Source organism: Cebus imitator, unplaced genomic scaffold (genome assembly GCF_001604975.1).
Source record: "Cebus imitator isolate Cc_AM_T3 unplaced genomic scaffold, Cebus_imitator-1.0 Scaffold375, whole genome shotgun sequence".
Taxonomy (NCBI): domain Eukaryota; kingdom Metazoa; phylum Chordata; class Mammalia; order Primates; family Cebidae; genus Cebus; species Cebus imitator.
The window spans coordinates 1,232,905-1,242,497 of NW_016107690.1; the positions used below are offsets into that span (position 1 = coordinate 1,232,905).

Sequence of the window (9,593 nt, forward strand, 5' to 3'; positions counted from 1 at the left end):
AGTGCAGTGGCGCAATCTCAGCTCTCCACAACCTCCGCCTTCCAGGTTCAAGCGATTCTCCTGCCTCAGCCTCCGGAGTAGCTGGGACTACAGGCACCCGCTACCACATCTGGCTCATTTTCGTATTTTTAGTAGAGACGGGATTTCGCCATGTTGGCCAGGCTGGTCTTGAACCCCTGACCTCAAGTGATCCACCTGCCTCAGCCTCCCAAAGTGCTGGCATTACAGGTGTGAGCCACCTCGCCGGCCGGTTTCCTCATGTCTAAAAACGGGCATGACCACAGTCCCTAAAAGTTAAAGTGCGTAAGGCCCCTCGTGCGTAGAAAAAACATACAGGCCTGTGTCGGCTGGCCGATTATTTATAGTGTGGCCCACAATTCTGGGCTTCCCTCTAGGCGGGAAAACATAAACAAAAACAAAACAAAAAAATCATATTTTGGAAAAATGATTATTTCACAATGACTCTGTCCTTCACAGGCCTGGGTCCCCCTGAAGGTATCTGTGTCCAGCTCCGCTTCCCCCGAAAGGGGGGGGGGGGGGGCTTCGAAAATGGGAGGGTTTGGTCCCCGGCACACTGGTACTGGAAGGCGCCTGCCTAAATACACCCTGGCAGGTGGCCTCCCAGGAGAGAGAGCGTGTGGTCCCCACGGCGGTGGGGGGTCATCTTTTTGTCGGCACCAGAAAGAAGGGATTGTGGTTGGCTGAAGGCCTGACTCTAACAAGCAATATTCATCTTAAAAATCCACGGCCGGGTGCAGCGGCTCACGCCTGTAATCCCAGCACTCTGGGAGACTAAGAAGGGCAGATCGGAGATCGAGACCATCCAGCCAACAGGGTGAAAGGCTGTTTCTACTAAAAATACAAAAATTAGCTGGGTGCGGTGGCGCGTGCCTGTAGTGCCAGCTACTCGGGAGGCTGTGGCAGGGGTACCGCTTGAACCCAGGAGGCAGAGGTTGCAGTGAGCCGAGATCATGCCACTGCACTCCAGCCTGGCAACAGAGTGAGACTCCGTCTCAAAAAGAAGAAAAAGTCCAAAATCCTAATCTTTGTTCCTTCCTCTTTTTTGAGACAGAATCCTGCTCTATCACCCGGGCTGGAGTAGGTGGCGTGACCTTGGCTCACGGCAACCTCCGCCTCCCAGGTTCCAGCAATTCCTGCCTCAGCCTCACGAGTATCTGGGATTACAGGCGCCCGCCACCTCATACGGGTAACTTTTGTTTTGTTTTTTGGCTCCCACCGCCCCCCAACTTTTGTATTTTTAGTTGAGATGGGGTTTCGACACGTTGGCTAGGCTGGTCTGGGACTCCTGAGCTCCACCAATCCTCCTGCCTCAGCCTCCCCAAGGGCTGGGATTACAGGTGTGACCTGCTGCGCCCGACCCTAGACCCCAGCTCCACAAAATATTTTAATACTAGCTGGGCATGGTGGTGCGCTCCTGCAGTCCCAGTTACTTAGGAGGCTGAGGTGGGAGGATCACTTAAGCCCAGGAGTGGGAGGCTGCAGAGAACTATAATTGCACCACTGCACTACAGCCCGGGCAACAGAAGAAGACAGTCTCTTAAAAAAAGTTGCTTTGAATAAAAGGTTTAAAACATGGGTGCAAAGTAAAATTCATTAAAATATCTAAATGAACAAATCAAAATATTTTTAATAAAAATATTAAAACATCACTTTGCCGGGTGCAGTGGCTCATGCCTGTAATCCCAGCACTTTGGGAAGCCGAGGCAGGCAGATCACAATGTCAGGAGTTCGAGACCAGCCTGGCCAACATGGCAAAATCCCATCTCTACTAACAATACAAAAATTAGCTGAGCGTGTGGTGGCCACCTGAAGCCCCAGCTGCTCATGAGGCTGAGTCAGGAGACTCCCTTGAACCGGGGAGGCAGAGGTTGCAGTAAGCCAAGATCTCACCACTGCACTCCAGCCTGGGCGATAGAGCGAGACTTTGTCTCAAAAAAAAAAAAAAAAGATTACTATTATTATTACTTTGTTTAAGGCTAGTCAAGTGAAGCAGTGGGAGTGGAGAAGGAACAACAAAAGATTATTAATGTTGATCACTGAGGCCTCTCACCTTTGCCTGCCAAGGTAAGGAGTCTCGGGTTCCTGATCCATTTTACAGATGGAAACAGTCGAGGCCTAACCATTCATCCGAGGCGGCAGGCTGCCTAGTGGATGATGACGATGAAGAGACTGTACTTAGCACCTGCCGAAGGAGGACCTTGAAATCACAGCCTTATTTCAGCACCCTCTTTGGGACCTGTTCTCCGCTTGGCGGAGAGAGGGATCCTTTTATAACCGCCACCAGGTCTGGTACGTCCTCTTCCCACGGCCCTCCAGGATTCCCACCTCACTCAGAGCAAAAGCACCTGTAATCCCAGCTCTCTGGGAGGAGGAGGCGGGAGGATCACCTGACGTCAGGAGTTCGAGACCACCGTGGCCAACATGTGAAACCCCATCTCTACTAAAAATATAAAAATTAGCCAGGCGTGGTGGTGGGTGCCTGTAGTCCCAGCTACTCAGGAGGCTGCGGCAGGAGAATCACTTGAACCCAGGAGGCAGAGGCTGCAGTGAGCCGAGATCACGCCATTGCACTCCAGCCTGGGCGACAGAGCAAGACTCCATCTCAAAAACAAAAAACCCACCAGGTCCTGTCCCTCCTCCTCCCACAGCCCTCCAGGGCTCCCACCTCACTCAGAGCAAAAGCCCTGTTCTCCCTGGGGCCCACAAGCCCTTTTGGGACTGGCCTGCCTCACCAGCTACAGAGTTGGCAGGGCCCAGTGCAAAAGAAAACTGAAAGGCTCCTTGTTCAAAAATGATTAGGAATTTCAAAATGCAGCAGTAAAGATTAACCCAAGCAGAAGCCCTGCCAGGGGCAGGGGGCCTGGGCAAAGGCATGAAGCCCCAGGCCCAGGACCTGCCTCCCGCCGGCCTTCCTGACCTCCTCCCGGGGACCCTCGTGGCAGGCACAGCCCTGCCCCAGGGCCTTTGCACCTGCTTGTCCTGCCTCTCACTAGCACTGCCCCCCATCCCCCTGTTCTCTCTCCTTCTTGGGGTCCATTTAGGGGTGGAGGAAGCCCTCTCTGATCCTCCCTGCCCTCTGTTCAACCTTCACCTTCCTACCCCGCCATTCTCCCAGCTGGTTTTTCCGCAGAGGGTCCCCAATCATCTGACCTGCCGGGAATTCAGCTCGTGAATTTGTCTCTGTCTGTCTCCAGGCACCTGACCAGGGCAGGGACCCCCCACCCCAGGGCCCTGGAGCAGCCGGGCCTGGCACACAGGCCCTCCATAAATGTGTCCAAAGAATGGCTTCCCTGACGAAGGCGGCATGACCGCTGCCTTTCTGCAGAAGAGGAAACTGAGGCCCGGCGAGAGCCACCGCCCGGCCAGAGCCAAGGTCACAGAGTACGTCCCTGGCACGCGTCCAGGTCGTGCCACGGCTTGGCCGGCGGCTTCGACGTGGGCAGCCGGGTCCCTTTCTTTGACAGATGGGGAAACCGAGGCCAGGCCGGCCGCCAGGCTGGGGCGGGTGGCGGGGGCCGCGGCCCGGGGCGGGGGCGCGCCGGGCCCAAGGTCACCGCGGCGGGCGGGCCCCGGGGAGGCGGGCCGGGGTGGGGATCCGCAGGCCTCCCCGGGCGCGCGCGTCCCCCCCCTCGGCGGCGCGCACGGGGCACGGGCGGCGGCGGCGGCAGGTGGAGCCGGAGCCTCCGCAGCAGCCGAGCCGCGGCCACTGCCGGCGTCGCCGCCATTAGACAATAGCGGTGGGGCCGGGGAGCGGGGAGGCGGGCGGCGGGGAGGGGCGGGGAGGGGCGCCGGGCGCGCAGGAAGCGGGGCCCGGGGCGCGCCGGGGCCGGGCGCGCGGGGAGGGGGCGCAGGAAGCGGGCGAGGCCGGGCGCGGGAGGCGGCGGCGGCGGCCCCGGGAGCTGCCGATCGGCGCCGGGACAAAGGCGCGGCCGCCCGGCGCCCCGAGCAGCCCGAGCCGGGGCGCACAGCCGGGGCGCAGCCCGCGCCCCCCGCCGCGACTGACATGATGTTTCCACAAAGCAGGCATTCGGTAAGCGGGGCCCGCCCGCCCGGCGCCCCCTCCCCGCGCCCCCTCCCCGCGCCCCCCACCCCCAGGCCGGCGCCCCCCCAACTCCCGGGCCCTGTCTTCCCTCTCGGGCTCCGAGCCCCGCGCGACCCCCTCCTGCCGCCGACCCCCGGACACCCCCTCAGTTCCCGATTCTCCCCCAGCTTCCGGGCCCCGAACCCCCCCCCCAGCTCCCGGCTTGGCGCCCCCCCCCCGCTCGCCGGGACAGGCAGGGCCTCGGACGGCCTTGGCCTCGGGCCTGGGGATCTCCGGGAGCCCCGCCAGGCACCTCCAGCGAGGGGCTCCTTTGGGGGCCTGTGGTGGGGGGACAATCCGAGGCGCACCCCTCCCGGAAGAGAGCGCGTCGCCGAGGAAGGGCGCTGGGATTCTGGGGTGGGCTCCCCCCCGGAAGATTTTGGGCGCCGAGAGAGAGAACCCCTCCCCCAAGGGGACTTTGCAGGGGGGACTCGCTGCCCCTCAACTTGGGGAGGGGGCTCCCTAGGGCGCGTTTCCACCCCCCTCGGATGCACCCACTCCCGGCGCTTTGGAGGGGCGGTAGAGGGCGCACCCTGCCCCCCATCTGGGGCGGGCCTTAAAACGCACCCCCACTGCCTGGGGATGGCGGGGGACGGGGCGGCTCCGGGCGCACCCACCCCCTCAGCTTCCCCCGGGGAGAGGCGGGGCCAGGAAGCGCGGGTGGGGGCCTTGCCAGGGGCGGTAAACACGGGCCCAGGAAGTGGGGCAGGAGGGGGGGCTCCGCAGCTGCGCGGCCGCTCCCTCCTGGCCCGCCCTCGAGGGGGGCCTGGGCCTGACCCGGGCGCCCCCTCCCCACAGGGCTCCTCGCACCTACCCCAGCAACTCAAATTCACCACCTCGGACTCCTGCGACCGCATCAAAGACGAATTTCAGCTACTGCAAGCTCAGTATCACAGGTGAGGGGGTGGGGGCCGCGGGTCCCTGCGCCCCGAGAAGGTGAGCCCCCCTTCTTCTGCACGGATGGCAAGGCCGAGGCCCCCAGATCGGGAAAATAATATGTGCTAGACTCAGACCTAATTACTTGACAAATACTGAATTCCTTTCTTTAAAACAGCCTCAGTTTGTAGAGGAGGAAACCAAGGCACAAAAAAAGTTAAATAATTTGCCCAAAGACCCAGCTGTGTGACCTCAGAGTCCCTCCCTCCTCCCCAGTGTCCCCCAAGCCCCCCATTGGATAAAAGATCTTCCACGAACCTGGTTAGAGCCTAGACTCGCCATCCCCCCAACCCCAAAACACACATTTTGTAACCTGGTCATCTCTGTCCTTGCCCAGTTTTGAAGAAAGGGTTCCCAGCGTCCGTCAGATTCTCCAAGGTGCTTCTCCTTTCGGAAATCTGCCCTTTCTGAAGAGTTTGCCATGTAGCGTGGTCTAAGGGGAAGGAACTATTTAGTCTTCTTAAAGAAACTTAAGCCCAGGCCTGGCAGGGTGGCTCATGCATATAATCCCAGCACTTTGGGAGGCCCAGGCGGGTGGATCACCTGAGATCAGCAGTTCGGGACCAGCCTGACCAACATGGTGAAACCCTATCTCTACTAAAAATACAAAATCAGCCGGGCGTGGTGGCACACACCTGTAATCCCAGTTACTCAGGAGGCTGAGGCAGAAGAATCTATTGAACCCGGGAGGCGGAGGTTGCCGTGAGCCGAGATCACGCCACTGCACTCCAGCCTGGGCGACATAGTGAGACTGTCTCAAAAAAAAAAAGAAAGAAAGAAATTTAAGCCTAGAGAGGTTAGGCATTTCCTCAGGGCTATCTATAGCATTGAGGAAGTGGCAAGGCTGAGATTTGCCCCAGGTTTCTCTCCTGGTTAAAGGATGTAGATTCCCACCTGCCCTGCTCTGGAGGGGTGCACCAGACCTGGGAATCTGGAGGAAGTCAGGCTAAGCGCAGACCCATGTTTCAGCCTCAGGGCCCTCTCCTGACTGAAGTTTGCCCACCCCAGAAGTGTTCCTGGAGGGATCCTGGATTTCCTCCAAGTAGAAAGGGAAATCTCGATTTTCTGGTGGCTGTTGAAAGTATCCAATCTTTTGGGGTACTCCCTGCGTGCCAAAGACTGTATGTGCTTCCTCCTGCGGTCCGGCTGTCGCGCCCATTCACAAGATGGGTACACTGAGACCCTGACAGTCAAAGGCGCTGGAGCCAGCTTTCCAGGAAGGCCCAAGAAACTTGTTTGGGTCCCTGGATGTGTAGGATTGGAGACTGCCTGGTGAGCCCTGGGGCTGACCTGATTCCACAGGGAAGAGATCAGATGGCCTTCGCAGTGCTGTGTGACCTCCAGTAAGCCGGACGCCCTCTCTGAACTTTGCAGTCTCCATCTGCTGGGCCTGGGCTTTCTGCTATCCAGCGCGGGTTCCTGCCATATCAGGCACACACTGGATGTTCAAGGCATAACAGCCCCTGGGTGGCCGGATCAAGTCTCACTCTGTCGCCCAGGCTGGGGTGCAGAGGCACAATCTCAGCTCACTCCAACCTCCGCCTCCCGGGTTCAAGTGATTTCCTGTCTCAGCCTCCCAAGTAGCTGAGATTACAAGGGTGCGCCACCACACCCCTAATTTTTGTATTTTTAGTAGAGACGGGCTTTCACCATGTTGGCCAGGCTGGTCTTGAACTCCCGACCTCAGGTGATCCACCCACTTGGCCTCCCAAAGTTTTGGGATTACGGGTATGGGCCACTTTGCCCAGCCCTGATTTTTTTTTTTTTTTTTTTTGAGACGGAGTTTCGTTTTTGTTACCCAGGCTAGAGTGCAATGGCGCGATCTCGGCTCACCACAACCTCCGCCTCCTGGGTTCAGGCAATTCTCCTGCCTCAACCTCCTGAGTAGCTGGGATTACAGGCACGCGCCACCATGCCCAGCTAATTTTTTTTGTATTTTTAGTAGAGACGGGGTTTCACCATGTTGACCAGGATGGTCTCGATCTCTTGACCTCGTGATCCACCCACCTCAGCCTCCCAAAGTGCTGGGATTACAGGCGTGAGCCACCGCGCCCGGCCGATTATTTTTTTAATGGTAGCAACAAATGCGCTTTTAAAAGAACTCTAGAGGAAAGTTGGTGGAGGCCAAAGCATCCCCACCTTGGCACACTCTTCTCCCGTAGAGCAAAACGCCAGGTTCCTGGGGGGTCATAAGATCCATGGGCATTGGCTGGTCCGATGCTACTGGGTTATCAGAACTTATTAACATTAGTGTCACTAAAGTTGGTATACAAGCTCCCCTGATAAATTTGACTGGCTTTAAAAAAAAAAATCCACGTGCATTTATGGGGTGCTTGCTGTATACCAGGTACTGTTCTAGAACTTTTCATGTCTCCATTCATTGAGTCTTCCCCACTCCATCCTGTGAGGTGGGTGGCACCTCACAGAGGAGGAAATGAAGCCCAGAGAGGTAGCGGAGTTTGCCTAGAGTCACACAGCGGGGAATATACAGGGCCAAGCCTTGAACCCAGGCCAGGAGCGGCTGGGGATGGTAGGAGCAGGTAAGCCAGAGCCAGGTCCGCAGGGCCGCTGTGCTGGATTGGATTTAAATGGGTTAAAGGACAGGGGCTTGTCCACCTCCCCCACTGCCATCACCAGTTCTTTTCCTGGTCTGGGAGGCCCTCGAACCTGCTCTTCTCCCTCTGGCAACAACACCCTCATGGGGGCTTTGAGAAACGCCCTCATCCTTCCCGTGAGGGCCTGTAAGAATGAAGCTGTGTGTGGCATCAGCCACCTGGATGGTCCAGGTGGAGTTGGAGAAGTGGTGTGTTTTGTCACAGTTAAATAAAAAAGGCAGCCAGGAGCAGTGGCTCCCGCCCGTAATCCCATCACTTTGGGAGGCTAGGGTCGAGCTGAGGGGTCTCTCTGGGAAACCCAGGCCCCCCACGAAGCTAGGGTCCCCTTGGGAAGGCCAGCCAGGAGCTGCCTTGCAGCCCCAGAGCCTCCCAGCCTCTTTAAGATTTCTATTTGGGTCTGGAAAATTTTCCCCTGTAGTTGAAAGCTTGGGCTGCTGCTTGGCTGTGTGACCTTGAGCCAATTGCTCACCCTCTCTGGGTGTCCACTGTGTCATCTATAAAAGGAGTGTGACAATGACACTGCGGGCCTTATCCGGATCGTGAGAGGTAAAGGCTTGTGAAAGTCTCTGAGCCCACGTTGCCGTGCGACCTCTGACTTCTGGTGTTTCTACAATGTCCGTCCTTTTTCCTCCACCAGATCTGCGAGGGGGGTTTCATCACCCCTATCTTACGATCAGCGGCCCTGGCGCTGTCCCCTCGCCTCCGAATCACAGAGAGTTCAACTATTACCCACTTCCCTTCCCCTCAATTCAATACCCTCAGCCCCATCAAAGCTCCTGGCCCCCGCCCCCTCAGCCCGGCCAGGCACGGCGGGTGGCTCCCATCTGTAATCCCAAGCACTTTGGGAGGCCGAGGCAGGAGGATTGCTTGAGCCCATGAGTTTTTGAGACCAGTCTGGGCAACATAGGGAGACCCCCGTCTCAATTAAAAAATTAATAATTTTTGCTTGACCCTCTGAGAATTGGCTGATCGTGCCCTTACAGGGGCCCTGGCACCTTGGAGCCTCAGTTTCCTCCCCTGAATAACAAGGTGGGGGGTCCCGCCCATCCGTCACCAACCACCCGGTCTCCCCCTGTCCCTCCTCAGCCTGAAGCTGGAATGTGACAAGTTGGCCAGCGAGAAGTCGGAGATGCAGCGTCACTATGTGATGGTAAAGTCACTCCACCCCCAGGTCCAGGGCTGGGGGCGGGGACAGGGCCTCCCACACCCCGCCACGGCCAGCTGCCACCTAAGCCTGGGCCACCTCCCCTGGGAATCGTGAGGGCTCAGGGCCTGTTCTCCACTCAGTCGGCCCCTGCTGGGCTGAGCCTGCCTCACTAGCCTGGCAGCTGGCCGAGGAGGTGGCCGAGTTGCCAAGCCGCCGGGTTGCAGACCAGGCCTGCCAGGTCCCCCGGCTGTCCTTGGCAGCGGAGGAGGAGGAGGAGGAGGCAGTGAAAGCCAGCAGCCAGGAACTGATGTGGGGGAGCAGCCGAGTCCCTCCCCACTGCCAAGGTCCCCCCACTTAACCCCTTTGGGCCCAAGCTGAGAGAGGAAGCCTGTGGGAGGGGTCTGAGCCCTACTCATTTCGGGGGGCGGGGGAGGTGTGACACTGCGTTACTGCTGCCAGAATCTTTTGCTCTGTGTTGTAACTGCCAGGTGGCAATTTCTGCATCAAAAATCCCCTCCCTGACCCTCGAGCAGCGATACTGGGGTCTCAGCCCAGGACCCAGATCTCCCAGACTGTTGGGGGAGGCGGAGCCAGACTCTGACCCTGGCAGCCAGAAAGGATGGGGCTGGAGTCAGAGAGAGGGACCTAGGACCTGCCTGAGGAAAACTATATGGAGAAATGGGGCATGCAGCTGGGGTCTTGCAGGATGAGTAGGAGTTCACCAGGCAGAGACGGAGAAACTGCGTGAAGGCCTGGGAATGAACTTGGCTTTCTCTTTTTTTTTTTTTTTTTG

The 9,593-nt window shown here is 58.3% G+C and overlaps 2 protein-coding genes across 2 annotated transcripts in view; one reads left to right on the top strand and one right to left on the bottom strand.

Moving 5' to 3' along the window:
- Window positions 1-1,988: 1,988 nt before the first annotated feature.
- Window positions 1,989-4,046, bottom strand: LOC108288491 (translation initiation factor IF-2-like). Its single transcript, XM_017507450.2, has 2 exons — window positions 3,172-4,046; window positions 1,989-2,165 (listed from the first exon to the last, which is right to left on the bottom strand). The coding sequence occupies exons 1-2, from the start codon at window positions 4,024-4,026 to the stop codon at window positions 2,145-2,147; spliced, it is 876 nt and encodes a 291-aa protein (XP_017362939.1). The 5' UTR covers window positions 4,027-4,046; the 3' UTR covers window positions 1,989-2,144.
- TLE5 (TLE family member 5, transcriptional modulator) overlaps window positions 3,919-9,593 on the top strand; it is a 10,524-nt gene continuing 4,849 nt past the window's right edge. Inside the window, exons 1-3 of the mRNA XM_017507452.2 lie at window positions 3,919-4,051; window positions 4,901-4,998; window positions 8,740-8,824. Of these exons, the coding sequence (XP_017362941.1) occupies window positions 4,025-4,051; window positions 4,901-4,998; window positions 8,740-8,824 (210 nt within the window). The 5' untranslated portion in view covers window positions 3,919-4,024. The remainder of the gene's footprint in view (window positions 4,052-4,900; window positions 4,999-8,739; window positions 8,825-9,593) is intronic.

What these genes read in the sequence shown, in the direction of transcription:
- LOC108288491 (XM_017507450.2), bottom strand. Translation starts at nt 4,026, where the DNA reads ATGTCAGTCGCGGCGGGGGGCGCGGGCTGCGCCCCGGCTGTGCGCCCC. An exon ending in ACGAGCTGAATTCCCGGCAG is followed by an intron (nt 2,166 to 3,171) that starts GTCAGATGATTG and finishes ATCATCCACTAG; the next exon opens with GCAGCCTGCCGCCTCGGATG.